This window comes from Capricornis sumatraensis, chromosome 3, assembly GCF_032405125.1.
Source record: "Capricornis sumatraensis isolate serow.1 chromosome 3, serow.2, whole genome shotgun sequence".
Lineage (NCBI taxonomy): Eukaryota > Metazoa > Chordata > Mammalia > Artiodactyla > Bovidae > Capricornis > Capricornis sumatraensis.
Genome location: NC_091071.1, coordinates 169,394,826 through 169,415,189, shown reverse-complemented (window position 1 = coordinate 169,415,189; position 20,364 = coordinate 169,394,826). Strand labels below are relative to the sequence as shown.

Below are 20,364 nucleotides of genomic sequence, written 5' to 3'. Positions count from 1 at the left end.
GGAATTTTCCAGGCAAAAGTACTGGAGTGGGTTGCCATTTCCTTCTCCAGCGGATCAGACGCTTTACCATCTGAGCCACCAGGGAAGCCCACTCTGAGCTCGACACCTGATCTATTCGAGCGACCTTGTCCTGTCTACAAATGGACAGGCAATAAGATGACTTTAACCCAGAAGCAGCACCTCAGCAAGGGAAATGAAAACATCAGAAGCCAAACTGATGTAAGGTGTGGCGGCGGCGGTGGTTAGGAGACTGAGTCCCACTGCGGCGGGTTGCACGCCCCCCAGGAGGCGCAGGTGTGCCCCACCCCGGCCCCGCGGGGCCGCGCACGCCGGCCGGAGGGAGGGGCCAGATGAGGACCAAAAGTCTCCAAGCGCAGCTCTTCCTCAGGAGCGGGAGCTGTTCTGAGTGAACCTCCGGCTGTTCGAGGCTGCGTCTGCGTCGCTTACTTGGCTCGCACACCCTGCATTAAATTTTTAAAAATTTATTACTGAGTGTTTTGGTGCCCTTTAAATTTTTCGCTCCAAGAGAGGGCTTCAGTCACGTTATTCCAGCTCACTCTTTTCCTGGACTTTATGTCCTTGCCACATAAGCAGTACTCATCGAATTTATCTCCCAATATTTTTGTATTGAAGCAAAACAAACACAGAAGAGTGAACAAATATTAAATGTATTGCTGAGCTCCCTCACGGTTCTGAACAGTTTGCTGCGTGCGTACTCAGTCGCTTCAGTCCTGCGGGACTATTTGACCCTATCGACTGTAGCCAGTCATTAGACTGTAGCCAGCCACTCTGTCCATGGGATTCTCTAGGCAAGAATACTGGAGTGGGTTGGCATGCCCTCCTCCAGGGGATCCTCCCGACCCAGGGATCCAACCAGAGGCTTCTGTGTCTCCTGCAGGCAGATTCTTTACCGCTGAGCAACCGGGAAGTTCTATCATCAGATACCCACCCAAAATAAGTTTCTGTTTTACGACAATCTCTCCTCTTTTTCTGAAGCTCTCTTCCCTAGGATCTCTTTGTCCTTTCAGGTCCAAGAGATTTCCTGGACAAAAACACGTCCAGGTCTTCACAGTTGAAGACGGCCTATGACGGCAATGCCGCCTGAATCTCCCAAAGGCCCCCTCCTAAGGAGGCCGCCATCTTCCGTGCAGCATCGCAGTTTGCGCATGCGCCCCTGCTTGCCGTACAGCGGAAGAGACCTTTTTTTGTCCTCTCGGCACCCTTACGTCGCAGAGTGGCGGTGTCGAGGTTTGCGCGACGAAAGGTTTTTGTTAGACGTGGGAAGAGGCGAGAGAAGTGTTGCACTGCCCAGGGGTTTTCAAGTTTAGGGCTGGGGGTGGTGATTGTTGCTCGAAAGCTCGGAGGTGCTCGGGTGAATACGGTCCCCCGCTTTCCTGGAAGAGGCTGGAACGCGCTCGGAGGTTTGTTTTTGGTATAAGTGGGCACGTTTTGACGCTGGGTTTAGGAGGCCCTAAAGCATCACTGGGGCTTCCCTAGTAAACTCAGACGGTAAAGCATCCGCCTGCAATGCAGGAGACCCGGGTTTGATCCCTGTATTGGGAAGATTCCCCTGGAGAAGGAAATGGCAACCCACTCCAGTATCCTTGCCTGGAAAGCCCCATGGATAGAGAAGCCAGGCCTAAGTCGATGGGGTCACAAAGAGTCGGACGCGACTGAACGACTAACACAAAGCATCAGTGGAAAGAACTTCGTGCTTTCGCTTCAGTCTCTTTAAAAGGTTTTTAGAGAGGTGGAACGCCTAGATTTTAGTCTGGTATAGGTTCTGCCACCCACCTATTGTGTGTCCTTAGGCTCCTCCCCAAGCCTCAACATCCTCATCTGTAAATTGAAGGGCATACAAGAGTCCTTAAGTCACTTTTCAGTCTTTAGTTGCAGGTCCATTATGTCATCTGAGCCACAAAGACTTGGGGGTTAATATCATGGCCTCATTTTAGAAGAAAGACATTGAGTCCCAGGGTGCACAGAAAACCATTGATGGGTTTCAGACCTTGAGACTGAAAGATTATGCTGTAACTCCTTGATCAGGCCTCCTTTGTGTATTTCTGGATCACCTGAAACTGGCCTATAGCAGTTACTAAAGTTTTGAATGGGTGGATGAATGAATTTTCATCTCCAGGCCAATGACCCAAGCAGATCTGGTCTCTCTCTGCCTCTCCCATGTATTAACAAGTGTAACTCTTCTCCAGGTGTATCCTGTGCGTTACCTGACTGGGGATTCCGAATCTAGTTCTGTCGTTTTCAACTTAAACAGATAAACATGGAGGCACCTCCAGTCACCATGATGCCTGTCACCGGGGGCACCATTAACATGATGGAGTACCTGCTGCAGGGTAAGTGAACTAGGGAGCTTGAATTACCTGTTTTCCTGTTTTCTGTTCTACTTTCCATGGAGATGAGAGGCTGTTATATAAAAGCTACCTGCATAATTTCTGGCACCCTTTTATTCCCCAATTTACTTTTAATTATGGTCACAAATACGTAACATTAAGTTTACCATACTAAACTTTTTTAAGCATACAGTTCAGTAATGTTAAGTATTTCACATTGTTGTATAGCTAATCTCTAGAACTTTTTCATCTTGCAGAATTGAAATTCTATTCCTGTTAAACACTAATTCTTCCTTTCCCCTTGCCCTAGGCCTTGGCAACAACCTTTCTACTTGATGTTTCTAATTTGGACAACATTAGATAACCTCATAGGAGTGGAAGCATTCAGTATTTGTCTTTTTAAGACTGGCTTATTTCACTTAGTATAATATCCTCAACATTAACCCTTTAGCATGTGAGAGAATCTCCTTTTAAAAATCTGAATAATGTTCCACTGTATGTACATACCATATTTTCTTTATTCATTTCTCTGTCAGACATTTGGATTGCTTCTACCCAAATGGTTATCATAGATAATGCTCAGTGAACATGAGTGTGCACATACCTCTTCAAGATCCTGCTTTGAATTCTTTAGGAGTGAATGCCCAGAAGTGAGATTAATAGATCATATGGTAATGTTATGATACCGTTATTAGTTCCATCTTCTAGATCAGGAAATAGAAGTGAAGTAACTTTCCCAGATGAGAAAACTCAAGACCAGGGAGGGTTATGATTTTCCGGAGGTCATTTAATCTTTAGTGGAAGAATTTAGACTTTAATTCAGATCATCCGTTTAGTAACTTACAATGGGCAAAATAAAATTGTTAATTGCATTCCTCAAGCTTCCTCTACTTCAGTCTTTCCCATCTCAGTAAGTGCCGCTGTCAGTCATCAGTTGCTTAAGCCATGCATTCAGGAATCAATCTCAGAGAAAAGAAAATAGAGTCTACGGGGTCGCACAGAGTCGGACACAACTGAAGCGACTTAGCAGCAGCAGCAGCAGCATGGCATGCAGGATCTTAGCTCCTGAACCAGGGATGAAACCTGGGTCCCCTGCATTGGGAGCACCAAGTCCTAACCACTGGATGACCAGGGAGTTCCTGTGAACAATCAGCCTAGATTTCTAGATCTAGTCATCTAGATGTCCGTTTCTGACCTTTTGCCATATTTGCTTTATCTTTTTCCTTTTGCCGTTTTTGAAGACAGATTCAGATCTCGTAACATTTCACCCCCAAACACTTTCAGTATTCATCTCTAAAAAAGCAAGTGTATTTTCCTTAATAACCCCAATACTATCATTATTACCTGAAAAAGTCATAGTATATTTTTAATATCATCTAATATATAATTCATATTCAGAAGTTTCCTCCATCTTGTGTTTTGATCCAGGGTGTAATATCGTCTCATGCATTACATATGAAAACTGTGTCTCTTAAGCCTTTTTTAACTTGGACCCGCCTCCCCTCATTGCCACTTTTTTTCATGTGACCCTGTCTGGTTGAAGCATCCATACCAATTTTCCTAGAATGATCTTTTTAAAATGTAAATCCAGTCATATCTTTCCTTGTTGCATGGAGAATAAAGTGTGGAGCTAATAACTGCCCAGTGGCCTTACAATAAAATACAGCCTTTAGCATGGGCGACACATAAGTCCTGCCTGCTTTGGCCCATCCCAAATGCTCATTTCATGATCATTTTCCATCTTGCTTACCATACTTCAGCCACACTGAGATCCTTTCATTTCTTTGGATTCCCCAAGCTCTTTGCTACCTCTGATCCCCCGGCGTCTATACTTTGTTCCAGCCCTTCACATAGCCATCTCATATTTATTCCTCAGGCCTCAACTCAGTTGTCATTCCCTTAGAGATCTTCTCTGACTATTCCAAGCCCTCAAAGAGGTCTCCTCTTCTCCACCCATACTGGTTGCTCTCTATTCCATACCCCGTTTATCTCTTGTTTATTGGTTTACTTATTTTTTTCATTTCCCCCACTAAACTATAATCTCTGGGCAGGCCAGGCCCCCTACTTTTTACCATGGTGCCATTCAGTAAGTGTAAGTATATGAACCAGCACTTAACAAAGCTCCTTAAATGTTTGAAGAATAAAAAAACACATGTCTGATACTGTTCTGAATGTAGGACCTACTCCCTACTCTTGTGATCTTCTGTCCTTTGATAACTGGGACCCACTCTGTTGCTTTTCCAAAAATTTAGTCATTTGAATACCACAGCCAATATTTACTGTAGTTATAGTAGTATATTTTTATTTACTTTAACAGATTTAGTCAATAAAGGAATATGTTCCTCACATTGGAGTATCAGCAGTAGAGAAAGAAAAATGATTAAAAAGTCAATATACTGATATGTTAAAAGATGACTAAAGAGTTGAGGTGATAAGCTAAAGAAAAATAAAGCGGGAAAGTGAAAAGAGATTGCAGGGAAATACACTATTCTGTTGGAGAAGAAAATGGCCACCCACTCTAGTATTCTTGCCTGGAAAATCCCACGGACAGAGGAGCCTGGCAGGCTACAGTCCATGGGGTTGCAGAGTCAGACACGACTGAGCAACTAACACACACACATGCTGTTTAATTTAGTATTTTTTGTCTTATATAAAATAATATATATTATTTTATAATAGAATGGAATAAAATAATTATTCTAGGTAGATACTGTTGCCTGTTAAACCCCAAAGTCTGCTAGAGGTTAGCATTACTAAACAAGGCCTAACTTCTAGTACCAAATAAAACAGTACAAAAAATTGAAAAGAGATTAACTTGTTATATAATATCTTGGCAGTGTAACCTAAAATCTCATATATTGGGCCTATGGTTTACAAAACACTGCACTAAATTATTTTGGTTTTTCATTTAAGTTTTTTCAGTCTCTTGCTAATTCCATTACCCAAAATGAAAGATGGAACTCAATAGTGCATTTTTCCTTCTTCAGGAAGTGTTTTAGATCACAGCTTGGAAAGCCTCATCCACCGCCTTCGTGGTTTATGTGACAACATGGAACCCGAGACTTTTGTTGACCACGAGATGGTATTCCTCCTTAAGGGCCAGCAGGCCAGTCCATTTGTTCTAAGGGCCCGACGCTCTCTGGATAGGGCAGGGGCACCCTGGCATCTTCGCTACCTGGGACAGCCAGAGATGGGAGACAAGAACCGCCATGCCCTGGTGCGTAACTGTGTAGACATTGCAACATCTGAGAACCTCACTGACTTCCTCATGGAAATGGGCTTTCGCATGGACCACGAGTTTGTTGCCAGGGGACACTTGTTCCGGAAAGGCATCATGAAGATTGTGGTATACAAGATCTTCCGCATCCTGGTGCCAGGGAACACAGACAACACTGAGGCCTTGTCACTGTCCTATCTCGTGGAACTAAGCGTTGTTGCACCAGCTGGGCAGGACATGGTCTCTGATGACATGAGGAACTTTGCAGAGCAGCTGAAACCTCTGGTTCACCTCGAGAAAATAGACCCCAAAAGGCTCATGTGACTAAGACAGTCTGTCCACTGGGGCTTGCCCTCAGCTGTTACAAGAAAAGATGTTATAACTGCCCCATTTCACCACTGCCAGCCATGCATTCTTCCCTCAGGATGGAAGCCAGTGAGAACTCAGTTGTTGTTGCACTGGTTTCCTCATATGGCCAGTTCACTTTTGTGACAGTCTTTCTAACTTAAACACTAAGAATAACGTGGAGAATCTAGATCATCCTTCTGCAGGAAGAAGGGAAACTGGACTGAAGTAGCTTTCGGGAAGAAAACTTTTTATGTATAAGGTTTGTAAAATAGAGACCAAGTTTGTATTGTGCAGCAATAAAAGCGTAAGGAGAAATGTCTCCCATTCTGATTCTTTACCGTACTACCCTACTAATTTGGGATGGACTCATTACCAACTGGAGCAAATAATATGACAGTGTTTTGTTTTAAATTTGGTAGATGATAGATAGCTTTTACCTTTTGTACGGGTAGCACGTGTTTGTTGTGGAAAAAAATTAAATATGGAAAAAAATTAAATACAGACACAAATAAGGAAGATGATGTATAATCCTGTTATTTAAGGAGATGTGCTGGGTTTTGTGTGTTTTTTGGTGTGCCTCATGCATGGCATGCAGGAACTTAGTTCCCAAACCAGGGCTCAAACCCCTGCCCCCGTAGTAGAAGCAGTTTCCTAACCACTGGACCACCAGGGAAGTCCTGAGATGTACAGTTTCTATTCTGTTTTATATCCTTCTAGGCTTTATTTTTAGAAATGTATATATATGAGATATATTTTAGAAAAATATTGTGTATATACTGGCTTATAATCATTTTTTAAAATCAGTAACATTTTTCTAGGATATTAGGCTACAGTGTTCCTCTGCTTAAAAAAAAAGTTTTTATTGAATTCTTATTATGTGTCAGTGTTATCCTAAGTGCTTTAGGTATGTTTATTAACTTAACCCTCACAACGACCTGTATTTTGCAGGGAAACTGAGGTGCAAAGAGAGTAATTAGCTTTCCCTGAGCAATTCAGCTACAAATGAGCAGAGTTTGTATTTAAATATTGATAATTGTAATTATTATTTGTATCCTGTCATTAGGATTTTCCAAAACTTAATTGTTTCCTCTACTTTGGGATTTTTAGTTAGATCCCATGTTTTTGCTTTTATAAACTATCCGGTGTTGCTAGTACTTTTAATTAGATATTTTTTGTCATGTGTGATCATTCTTTAGGATAAATTGTAGGGAACTGCTGGGTCAGAGAGTATGCACTGTTTTAAGTCTTCTGCCAGGTATTGCCAAATGCCTTCCAGAAATGTTTCAATTTTCACTCCTACCAGCTGTAAATGAGGTTTCCAACACAGTTGCCAAAACTGGGTGTGACCATGATAACACATTTTTCCCATTTGATGTTAAATGGTGACTGGTTTTAATTAAAAAAAAAAAAATACGATGAGTGAGATTTAAATTTTTGTGTTTATTGGACATTTTTTCCTTACATGAATTTCCTTTTCTTCATTGTTCATCTTTATTTGTAAAGAGCTTTTATATAATTTTCCATTTATCACTTGACTTAATGAATTTTTTAAAACAGTTCTAAGTGAGATAAATGTGGGTTATTTTAATCCCTGTAGAGTTTTTAATACACTGGAGACAGTTTGGCTTGCTAAAAATTGTAGGTCACTCAAAATTTTCATTTTCTTCTGGAATCTTCCACTTAGATAACACCCCAGTTGACCAACATTTGACAAATCATAATTCTTGTTGGACCTCAGTTTACCACTTGAAAGATTATATGAATACTCAAGAAAACCTATCCAAAGTTCACTTAAATGGTAAGGATGATATTACCTGATTTAAGGGTAAAATCAAGAATAGGATAACTTCCAAGTTGGTTAGGTGGTTATTTCTCAGGTGCAAGGAGATCCAACCAGTCCACTCTAAAGGAGATCAGCCCTGGGATTTCTTTGGAAGGAATGATGCTAAAGCTGAAACTCCAGTACTTTGGCCACCTCGTGGGAAGAGTCGACTCATTGGAAAAGACTCTGATGCTGGGAGGGATTGGGGACAGGAGGAGAAGGGAACGACCGAGGATGAGATGGCTGGATGGCATCACTGACTCGATGGACACAAGTCTGAGTGAACTCCGGGAGTTGGTGATGGACAGGGAGGCCTGGCGTGCTGCGATTCATGGGGTCGCAAAGAGTCGGATACGACTGAGCGACTGAACTGAACTGAACTGGGATCCTCGTCTTGACTTAACCTTGCATATTTTCAACATAGCTTTTACTGGCTTCAGTTCTATCAGTTCAGTTGCTCAGTTGTGTCTGACTCTGCAACCCCAGGGACTGCAGCATGCCAGGCTTCCCTGTCCTTCACTAACTCCTGGAGCTTTCTGAAACTCATGTTCATCAAGCCGGTGATGCCATCCAACCATCTCATCCTCTGTTGTCCCCTTCTCCTGCCTTCAATCTCTCCCAGCATCAGGGTCTTTTCCAATGAGTCAGTTCTTCCCATCAGACGGCCAAAGTATTGGGAGCTTCAGCTTCAGCATCAGTCCTTCCAATGAGCATTCAGGACTGATTTCCTTTAGGATTGACAGGTTTGATCTCCTTGCAGTCCAAGGGACTCTCAAGAGTCTTCTCTAAAACCACAATTTAAAAGCATCAATTCTTTGGCCCTCAGCTTGCTTTATGGTCCAACTCTCACATCCATACATGACTACTGGAAAAACCATAGCCTTGACTAGATGGACCTTTGTTGGCAAAGTAATATCTCTGCTTTTTAATATGCTGTCTAGGTTTGTCATAGCTTTTCTTCCAAGGAGCAAACATCTTGTAATTTCATGACTTCAGTCACCATCTGCAGTGATTTTGGAGCTCAGGAAAATAAAATTTCTCACTATTTCCATTGTTTCTCCATCTGTTTGCCATGACCCGATGCCATGGTCTCAGTTTTCTGAATGTTGAGTTTTAAGCCAATTTTTTCATTCTCCTGTTTCCCTTTCATCAAGAGGCTCTTCAGTTCCTCTTCACTTTCTGCCGTAAGAGTGGTATCATCTGCATATCTGAGGTAATTGATATTTTTCCCAGCAATCTTGATTCCAGCTTGTGCTTCATCCAGCCTGGCATTCCACATGATGTACTCTGCATATAAGTTAAATAAGCAGAGTGACAATATACAGCCTTGATGTACCCTTTTCCCAATTTGAAACCAGTCCATGTTCCATGTCCAATTCTAACTGTTGCTTCAGTTGCATGAGTAAATCTTGTTCCTCCTTTGATAACATATTAGCAAGATAATTCAAGCAGGCCCCTTTCTTAATTTGTAGTCATCTACTTTATTCCTAAACTCAACTCTTTATTATAGGCACCCATTCATATATGTTCAATGTATGTCTCTGATGCTTGTCTTATAAACTGTGTAGCTATGTAAGGATATTCACATAAGTGATGTGCAATAAATGTTCCTCTTCTTTTTAAAGTTATTATTGCTTTTGTGATATTCTCTTGTTGCTATATGTAAACCTAACACAACTTTGAACTTGCATAGGCTTTCATATTACCAGTAATATTAGTACTTAAATAATGCTTAACTTTGCCAACAAAGGTCCATATAGTCAAAGCTATGGTTTTTCTAGTAGTCATGTATGGATGTGAGTTGGACCATAAAGAAAGTCGAGCACTGAAGAATCGATGCCTTCGAATTCTGGTGCTGGAGAAGACTCTTGAGAGTCCCTTGGACTGCAAGGAGATCAAACTAGTCAATCCTAAAGGAAATCAACCCTGGATATTCACTGGAAGGACTGATGATGAAGCTGAAGCTTCTGATATTTTGGCCACCTGATGCGAAGAGCCGACTCATTGGAAAAGACCCTGATGCTGGGAAAGAGTGACAGCAAAAGGAGAAGGGGAACAGAAGATGAGATGGTTCGATAGCATCACTGACTCAATGGACATGAATCTGAGCAAACCCTGGGAGATAGTGAAGGACAGGGAAGCCTGGCATGCTGCAGTCCGTGGGGTTGCAGAGTTGGACATGACTTAGCGACTGAACAACAACAATGCTTCACTGTGTTTCAGATGCTTTAAATGTTTCAAATCATATACTTCTCCCAACAACCGTATGATATTTTTGCTCCCATTTTGTAGATAAGAATGAGGCGCAGATAACTCAAATTTTTACTTCCACTGTAAGGTTGGAGCCTGCATTTGAACTTGAACAGTCTAGCTTCAGAATCCAGGCACGGAAGTACTGTGCGTCTACCACATTTGCACTCATTCACTCTTCTGATGATAGAAACCTAGATTGCCGTCAACACTCTGTCTCTATTAAAATTGCAAAAATAAGCAAGTTTGTATATTGACATGAGTAATTCCCCTACACTATGTAATTGGGAATGCTCAATTTTGCCAAAAATTATCAGGTTGCTTTTCAGAATGCTGTGCTATTTACATTACTATCACAGTACACAAGAAATTTTAATAACCACATCCTCACCAATCTTCAGCGTTACCATTTTTCTAACTTTTGCCAGTATTTTATTTAAGTGTAAAGACTTTTAAAATATGTAACAAGCAAAATTACTTATCAATAAATTTTTAAGTAATTTTACATTCTGATGCCTTTTCAATGCCAATCACCTTAATTCCTCCATTTGAGTCATACTGTTCAAGATAACCCTTTCAAAAAGAATTTTTATCAGTCCACAGTTTTTCAGTTGGGCTTCTTTGATATTCAGTGAAATAGGGACACACTTCAAAATTCCCCAGCTGTGGTCTTGGAGATTCAATTTCCTCAAGCAATTAGCTGTGGACTACGTTTAGGGTCAGAGGAGATGGATCTGCCTGGTTCTGAATTTTAGACATCAAGCTGGTTTTAGAAAAGGCAGAAGAACCAGAGATCAAATTGCCAACATCTGCTGGATCATGGAAAAAGCAAGAGAGTTCCAGAAAAAACATCTATTTCTGCTTTATTGACTATGCCAAAGCCTTTGACTGTGTAGATCATAATAAACTGTGGAAAATTCTGAAAGAGATGGGAATACCAGACCACCTGACCTGCCTCTTGAGAAATCTGTATGCAGGTCAGGAAGCAACAGTTAGAACTGGACATGGAACAACAGACTGGTTCCAAATAGGAAAAGGAGTACATCAAGGCTGTATATTGTCACCCTGCTTATTTAACTTCTATGCAGAGTACATCATGAGAAACGCTGGACTGGAAGAAACACAAGCTGGAATCAAGACTGCTGGGAGAAATATCAATAACCTCAGATATGCAGATGACACCATCCTTATGGCAGAAAGTGAAGAGGAGCTAAAGAGCCTCTTGATGAAAGTGAAAGTGGAGAGTGAAAAAGTTGGCTTAAGGCTCAACATTCAGAAAACGAAGATCATGGCATCTGGTCCCATCACTTCATGGGAAATAGATGGGGAAACAGTGGAAACAGTGTCAGACTTTATTTTGGGGGGCTCCAAAATCACTGCAGATGGTTACTGCAGCCATGAAATTAAAAGATGCTTACTCCTTGGAAGAAAAGTTAGGACCAACCTAGAGAGTATATTCAAAAGCAGAGACATTACTTTGCCGACTAAGGTCCGTCTAGTCAAGGCTATGGTTTTTCCTGTGGTCATGTATGGATGTGAGAGTTGGACTGTGAAGAAGGCTGAGTGCCGAAGAATTGATGCTTTTGAACTGTGATGTTGGAGAAGACTCTTGAGAGTCCCTTGGGCTGTACCGAGATCCAACCAGTCCATTCTGAAGATCAGCCCTGGGATTTCTTTGGAAGGAATGATGCTAAAGCTGAAACTCCAGTACTTTGGCCACCTCATGCGAAGAGTTGCCTCATTGGAAAAGACTCTGATGCTGGGAGGGATTGTGGGCAGGAGGAGAAGGGGACGACCGAGGATGAGATGGCTGGATGGCATCACTGACTCGATGGACACAAGTCTGAGTGAACTCTGGGAGATGGTGATGGACAGGGAGGCCTGGCGTGCTGCGATTCATGGGGTTGCAAAGAGTTGGACACGACTGAGCGACTGAACTGAACTGAACTGAACTGAAACATGCATTCGGAGAAGGCAGTGGCACCACACTCCAGTATTCTTGCCTGGAAAATCCCATGGACGGAGGAGCCTGGTAGGCTGCAGTCCACGGGGTCGCTAAGAGTTGGACAGGACTGAGCGACTTCACTTTCACTTTTCACTTTCATGCATTGGAGAAGGAAATGGCAACCCACTCCAGTGTTCTTGCCTGGAGAATCCCAGGGACAGGGGAGCCTGGTGGGCTGCCGTCTATGGGGTCGCACAGAGTCGGACACGACTGAAGCGACTTAGCAGCAGCAGCAGCAGCAAACATGCATTAAGTTCAAATCAGATTACTCTTAAGCTATCACACCTCAGAACAGTACAGGTGGGACTTCCTTGATGGCTCATTGGTAAAGAATCTACCTGCCAATGCAGGATACACGAGTTCAATCCCTGATCCAGAAAGACCCCACATGCCGCAGAGCAACTAAGCCCATGTGCCTCAACTTTTAAGCCTGTGCCCTAGAGCCCGGGGACCCCAACTACTGAAGCCCTGGAGCCCTAGAGCTTGTACTCTGCAGCAAGAGAAGCCACTGCAGTGAGAAGCTCGGGCACTGAAACTAGAGAGTAAGCCCTGTTCTCCACAACCAGAGAAAGACCCGGCACAGCCAAAAATACATAAATAAATAAAGTTCTTAAAAAAAAGATTAGTACAGATCACTGGGATGTGGTAATTCATTTTTAAAGTTCATACCCTCAAAATAAAAGCCTAAAAAAGGAAGCCATCTTTGTTTCATGTCAATATTAAATTTAGAGTACTAAATCAATGTAGTTGGTAATTTCCTGCATATCTTAAGCTTTTAAATGATCGAATCTATAGTCCTGGAAGCAACCTTTGTGTTTATCAATACTTCCACCACTTGAATCTCTTTCAGGTATCATGATCCTTCTTATCTGTCTCAAAACTCATACTAAACAAAGAGTTCTGGGCTGCAGAAGAGGATTTCTTTTCTCACCTGTCTTTGTCCACAGATTAAACAAAAAAAAAACACAAGTGCTATTGATTTTTGCTAGTCTGGTAGCGGTAAAGTGGGAGTTCTTAACTATTTTGATTTGTATTCTCTGATTATAATTAAAGTTAACACTTTCATTTTTCTGTATGCTTAGTATGTGAAAAAATACTAAGGTATTTATATATCCCTTGCTTGTTTTTCTATTTGATTTCTTATCTTATTGATTTGTAGCAATTGTATATTCTAGACATTATTCCTTGTTTATTAACATTTATTTATTTATTTGGCTGCTGCCTCACACTGGATTTTCAATCTTTGCTGCCACATGCAGGATCTAGTTCTCTGACCAGGGACTGAACCTGGGCCCCATGCATTGAGAGGGTGGTGTCTTAACCACTGGACTACCAGGGAAGTCCCTCCTTGTTTAAACACTGCAGATACCTTCTCCCAGTCTGCAACCTTCATGCAAATTTGTTATGTCATTAATTTAGTAGATGTCCTAAATTTTGACCTTAGAATTTGGAGTCTTATTTTGGAAGTCTTTATTTATACCTGGGTAACAAAGATTTTCCTGTACTGTCTTGTAATAGCTTTATAGTTTTAATTTGCACATTTAGGGAAAAATTCAGCTTTTTTCTCTACACAGTAAATTCATTTTTCTATTACCAAGGGAAAAACAATCGTTCCAGTGTTTCATGATGTCACTTTTATCACATGTTAAGCTCCCATTCCTAGGCTCTCCATTCCATTCCATTGATCATTTTTTCTGTTTCAGTGTCAACACAATATTTTTATTACTGTGGCTTCGTGGTAGAGCCAGTTCTACCAGTAGAGCAGGTCTCCCTACTTTTATTTCCCTCTGAAAATAGACTTAGCTTTCATAGACTGTTTTTTCTCTCAGGCAGGAGAACTGACATTTGCATGGAGTGCTCTCTCGCCAGAATTCAATGTGGCAGACTTCCTTCATCTCTTTCAGGTCTCTGCTAAAATGTTGATAAGCACCCCCAACCATCCTAAATTAAGTAGCACACTCACTACCCATTACCCCTTCTTTCTTTTATTTAATCATTTTCATAGCATTTATTACTATCCAACTTTAGATTATCTAATCACTGCTTCCCTACTAAAAATATAAGATTCGTGAAGATAGGTGCTCTCTTTTGTTCTCTGCTGTACCCCTAGTACCCAGAACAATATCTGGCCTGTGATAGTCACTCTGAATATTTGTTAAATGAATGAAATCTTTACACAGCTGAGGTTATCTGGATCATGACATTGATCCAGGTCTTCTTATATCCTTGAATAGAGTTTAGTGTTTTTCTTGATAAACTCCTTAGGCTTTGCCTTGTGGCGAGAGAAGTTTGCCTGCCATTCAGGTGGCAAAATCTACCTGCCAATGCAGGAGACACAGGAGACGTGGGTTTGATCCCTGGGCTGGGAAGATCCCCTTTAGAAGGAAATGGCAACCCACTCCAGTACTCTTGCCTGGAATGTCCCATGGACAGAGGAGCCTGGTGGGCTACAGTCCATGGGGTCACAAAAGAGTCGAACAGGACTTAGTGAATAAGCAATAATGCTAGACACTGGCTTACAGTGTCAAGATACAGTCCCTGTTTTTAATAGCTCCCATTACAATGGTAGAAACAGACATTTGTACAGTTCATGTAGTCATCAAAGGTACGCAAACAAGGGGCTCCTTCCCCAAACAAATGAATCTGTAGCACTGACCAAGCAGATCTGCTTCCTTTTGCTTGAATGTTCTTGAATACTCTTGGTTATACATTATCTTCCTTAATATCCATTTACCTTTGACTTTTCCATTCATCTCTGGCTATGTGACTCCCACACAACCAAAAAGCAAGATCAAATAATAGAAAGCAGGTAACATAGTGGTTAAGGGCTCAGGCCTGAGAGACAAAATAGGTTCCAGTTCTAGCCCTGCCATTTACCAGCTGTGTGACCTTGGACATATTGCATCACTTTCTAGCGAATCCATTTCCCCATCTGTCAAAGTGAGGAAATTTGACATCTTCATCACGGAGAGGATATAATGAAATAACCTGTGTGAAGGCTTTCAACACCAAGCCTCACAAGCAGACAGGATTTTCCCTTTCTGTCATTCTGTGATCATTCCTGGAACACAAGAAGGTCATGAAGCTTCCTTCCTGTGACTTCTGACATTTGATGACAGCTCAGTAGCATCACTTGATTTGCATTCATCACATTCCCTGTACAGTAATTCTTTGGGTTGTTTTTTGGGGGGAGGCACTTTGTTGCTGCATGGGCTTTCTAGTTAGCAGGGGTTTAGTTACACTTCATCGTGGTGCAGAGTGTTGTGGTTGTGGTGGCTTCTCTTGTTGTGGTTCCTGGGCTCTAGCGCACAGGCTCAGTAGTTGTGGTGCACAGGTTTAGTTGCTCCACAGCATACAGGATCCTCCTGGGCCAGGAATCGAACCCGTGTCTCCTATATCAGCGGGCTGCGTCTTTACCACTGAGCCACTAGGCAAGCCATAGAAATGCTTTGGTCTACCTTGGCTTCTAGTACTACCATTTAGTGGTTATTTGTATCTCATGCAAGTTCTTTAAACTTTCAGAATGTCTATCTTCTCATCTATAAAACAAGTATAATTACAGTAGTATCTGTTTCATAGAGCTGTCATATCAATTAAATGATCGATAAGCATAAAGGCCTAGCAGAGTGCTTGGCATGTAAGTTAGCTGTTTTCAGTTTTAGCATTGTTAAGATTACATGACTCTTAAGGGGAGAAATTGTGTTTTGTAGTACAGCGTAATAGTTAAGAGCACAGACTCTGGAGTCTTCAGTTCAAATCTGAACACCACATACCTGTTGCTCAATCTGGGTAAACCTCTCTAGGCCTCAGTTTTCTTATCTGCAAAATGGGAATAATAAAAGACCCCCAGGAATTTCCTGGCTGTCCACTGGTTAAGAATGACTTCTAATACAAGGGGCACAGGTTCAATCTTGGTCAGGGAACTAGATCCTACATGCCACAATTGAGACCCAGTGCAGCCAAATAAATAAATAAAAATAAATATTAAAAAAGAACCCAATTCTGCAGGCTGGTGTAGGAATTAAAGGAGATAATACACTTCTTGGGCAATTAGCACAGTGCCTGGCATAAATATTGATTTCTCGAGCAATTATTGTGTATAATGTGCTAAATGTTTTGTTTAGCATGTTCTAAGTATTTTTTTCTGTGAACCCCATAACCTCTGCTTAGTACTACTCATGAAGTAACTATTCAAATATTTACTGAATGAGTGAATGCTGACTCATAGACCAAAAGAATCTTGCCTGCATAAATTGGTTTGTCCCAGGTTAACACTCCTCATTCCTGGCCAGTGAACAAGTGGATAAGCCATGAAGTTCAGCACCTGTAAAAAGCAAGACAGCAATGAAAGGGGGGAGATATGAGGCCCTGGCTCTTTTACTTTGGAGAAATGACTCACCCTTTAGCACTGGAATTCATTTCTCAGAACTGGTAAAATGAATTTTAAAATATTGCTGTAGATGAAAGTGGTAAAATTTACAACATTTAAGATCATGAAAAACATAGAGAAAGGAACAGCTCTTTGAGAGAAATAAAAATCAACGCAACTCTTCTTGAGGGCATTTAGCCTAAAAGGAAATAATCAAGGATGTGCACAAAGGTCACATAGTAAGTATCTTAGTGATGTGTATAACACTGAAAAATGGAAATAATCTAGATGTCTCATAAAAGGAAGTAGAACAATTAAATGCTACTTCATCCACAGAGTGAGATACCGTGTAGCCATTCAAAAAGTTGTGTGGAAATGAACTTAACAACATGGAAAAAATATTCCAGTTAGTTAACTTACCAACTTTGTGACCTTAGGCAAATTACTTCTCTGCCTTAGTCTCCTTGAGCTTTCCAGGTGGCTCAGAGATAAAGAACCTGCCTGCCAATGCAAGAGAAGCAAGAGCCACAGGCTTGATCTCTGGGTCGGGAAGATCCCCTGGAGAAGGAAATGGCAAACCGCTCCGATATTCTTGCCTGGAAAATTCCATGGACAGAGGAGCCTGGCGGGCTACAGTCCATGGGGTCGCAGAGAGCTGGGCACGACTGAGGGACGGAGCACACGTGGCATGATGGTTTCGATGAAACGTGCCTTAGAGAAGATGGTGTGAGGGTACATGCATCAAAATCTGGATGGTTTTCGCTCAGAATTGGGAAATACGCTGTACTTTTTATTGTTTTTGCCTGTCTTATTTATACATTTGCAATGAATGTAGGTTTCTTATGTAACTGAAAAGTTATCATAATTAAAAACAAAACAAAAAGATCATTGCTTTAGTAGGAGAGTAACGGGTATCTGCGGAGAAGGCAATGGCACCCCACTCCAGTACTCTTGCCTGGAAAATCCCATGGATGAAGAGCCTGGTGGGCTGCAGTCCATGGGGTCGCTAAGAGTCGGACGGGACTGAGCGACGTCACTTTCACTTTTCACTTTCATGCATTGGAGAAGGAAATGGCAACCCACTCCAGTGTTCTTGCCTGGAGAATCCCAGGGACAGGGGAGCCTGGTGGGCTGCCATCTATGGGGTCGCACAGAATCGGACACGACTGAATCAACTTAGCAGCAGCAGCAGCAGCAGAAATGGGTATCTGGAATTTTCCACCTATCTGGGCCCTTTTTAGCTGGTGTAATTGTTATGAGGGTAAAGAAGCCAGTCTTCTCCACTCACTTTAAAAGGTGATCCCTCCTCTTTCAAAACAGAGACAATCCCACCCCCAGAAGCCTTTAGGCAATGGCAGGCTCCCAGCAGTGTCGGGCCCAGCAGTATAGCACCAGCGCCAAACTCAAGGTGGACAGGATATGAGTCATCACACCAGTGTTTTCGTCAGGTTGACTATAATTGCTCCTGTGTTTTTCTTTGGAGGTGTGAATGTGAAGTGATGAGGTTAATTTTTTAAAAAAACAAAAATATCAGAAGACAAACATCTAAACAAGTGATTCCCTTCAAAGTACTAATTTTGAGAAACTACACACTTATTTACATGTTTTTGTAAATTTTTTTCAAATATATATATTTTTTTATTTGGGGAGGGAGAGAGAGAAGTCAAACCAATTTTATTTTATTTATTTATCTGGCCACACCATGCAGCATATGAGGAGATCTTAGTTACGTGCTCCCTGCACTGACAGTGGAGAGTTTTAACTGCTGGATCGCCAGGGAAGCCCCGCAGCTGACTTTAAAATTAGTTCCCAAGGAAATATTTTTCTAGTTCCTAATTTACTAAAATTGTGCTACCAAGTGCTTGTTTTAGATGCAGTGAAATGGATATTCTAATATTTCAAGTGGCATTATAAATGAGTGAAAACCTGTGTGCATGCGTGCTCAGGAGCATCCAACTCTTTGTGACCCTATGGACTGTATGTAGCCCACCAGGCTCCTCTGTCCATGGGATTCTTCAGGAAAGAACACTGGAGCGGGTTGCCATGCCCTCCTCCAGGGGATCTTCCTGACACATGGATCAAACCCATGTCTCTTGCATTGCAGGCAGATTCTTTACAGCTGAGCCACCGAGGAAGCCCCAGTGAAAACCTATTGGAAAACAATTTGGAAGTAAATATCAAGAGCCACTGGGAAACGTATACACCACCGTATGTAAAATAGATAGCCAGTGGGAATTTGCTGTATGACTCAGGGAGCTCAAATAGGTGCTCTGTGACAACTTAGAGTGTGGCATGGGGTGGGAGGTGGGAGGGAGGGCCAAGAGGAAGGGGACAAATGCATACCTATGCTGATTCATGTTGATATATGGCAAAAACCAACACAGTATTGTAAAGCAATTATCCTTCAATTAAAAATAAATTAAAAAAAACAAAAGAATCATTAAATTCTCATACCCTTTGATCCAACATCCCTCTTCCAGTAATCTAAGCTGAAGAAATAAGAAAAAATTGGGGGGAAATTACATATATTTCATAATAAAACATTTGAAACAACAACCTACATGTTCAACAGAAGAGAAGTGGTTAAGTAAATTCTGCCATGTCTATTTGATGAAATATTATGCAGCCGTTAAAAATATTACAAAGACTACAGCAACATAAAAATATGTTTATGACATAATTTAAATCAGGTTAGCATTTTACAAATTGTATATACACTTTTACTTCTATTTTTAAAATTGTGTATTAAGGAAAGATATAAAAAAATGCACCAAAATGATAGCAGTTGTAGGTGGCACTCGTGGTGAAGAATCTGCTTGCTAATGCAGGAAACTTAAGAGATGTGGGTTCAATCCATGGTTAGGAAGATTCCCTGGAGGAGAACATGGCAACCCACTCCAGTATTCTTGCCTGGAGTATCCCATGAACAGAGGAGCCTGGCGGAGTACAGTCCATGGGGTCACAAAGAATTAGACACAACTGAATCAGCTTAACATGCATGTGTTGTAAGCTATGGGTAATTTTCTTTCTTGTTTTAATTTAATTGGACTTCATTTCCTTTTATCTTTGAAAAACTGTTTTTTTTAATTAATTTATTTTTTAATTGAAGGATAAGAAAAACTCGTGTATTTTAAATGGATAAAATCCTTGGGAATTCCCTGGTTGTCCAGTGGTTAGGACTCTGCACTTCTACTGCTGAGGGTTCGGGTTCAGTCTCTGGAGGAAAAACTAAGATTCATCAAGTCACATGACCAAAAATAAAAGGACAAAATCCATGTAAAAGCCATATTAGAAAATTAGTCTTACTTCATCTTTCCCTGTATCCTACTTATTCACCAACTTCTGATTATTTCAAACATTGAATTTATCTTTACAGAGGGTAAAGATTTGCTATTGATGACAATATTCAAAAGAATGTGTCATAGAACCTGAAGCCATTTCTGAACTGGGTATCCCCAAAATGTTTTGGAGAGTGGAAGTGTCCCTGGAATAAACACACTGTCCCCAAGGTGATGACAACTTGAAGTTAACAATTTTCATTTGTACACATAAGGCATCCTATGTTTTTAAAGAATCAGGCGTAATATTGTTTTGGGCCCCAGTCTGACCTTAAGTTGGGTCCACTCCTGAAATTCAGTCCTTATTAGATGTACCTGATAAGGTTGGTGGCTGACAGGTAATAATCAGAGTTATTGTTTATTAAGCAATTACTATGCTCTGATCTCTGTACTAAAAACCTACAAGGGACTTCCTTGGTTGTCCAGTGGTTAAGAATCTGCCTTGCAATGCAAGGAACTCAGGTTCTGTCGCTGGCTAGGGAACTAAGATCCCACATACCACAAAGCAAATAAGCCAGCAATTAGAGAATCCGTGCACAGCAATGAAAGATCCCACATAAGACAACTAAGACCCAATGCAGCCAAATAAATAAATATTTTCGAAAGGGGCTTCCCTGGTGGTCCAGCGGTTAGGACTCTGCCTTGCAATACAGGGAACACCAGCTCC

The 20,364-nt window shown here is 41.4% G+C and overlaps 1 protein-coding gene and 1 non-coding gene across 2 annotated transcripts; one reads left to right on the top strand and one right to left on the bottom strand.

Moving 5' to 3' along the window:
* The first annotated feature begins 1,327 nt into the window (after positions 1-1,327).
* MED18 (mediator complex subunit 18) lies at positions 1,328-6,084 on the top strand. Its single transcript, XM_068969217.1, has 3 exons — positions 1,328-1,421; positions 2,208-2,351; positions 5,336-6,084. Exons 2-3 carry the CDS (start codon positions 2,279-2,281, stop codon positions 5,887-5,889), a joined length of 627 nt encoding a protein of 208 aa, XP_068825318.1. The 5' UTR covers positions 1,328-1,421; positions 2,208-2,278; the 3' UTR covers positions 5,890-6,084.
* A 6,760-nt stretch (positions 6,085-12,844) lies between these two features.
* LOC138077319 (small nucleolar RNA SNORA40) lies at positions 12,845-12,964 on the bottom strand. The gene has a single exon (XR_011144767.1). It is a non-coding gene; the product is annotated as a small nucleolar RNA SNORA40 (small nucleolar RNA).
* Positions 12,965-20,364: the final 7,400 nt, after the last annotated feature.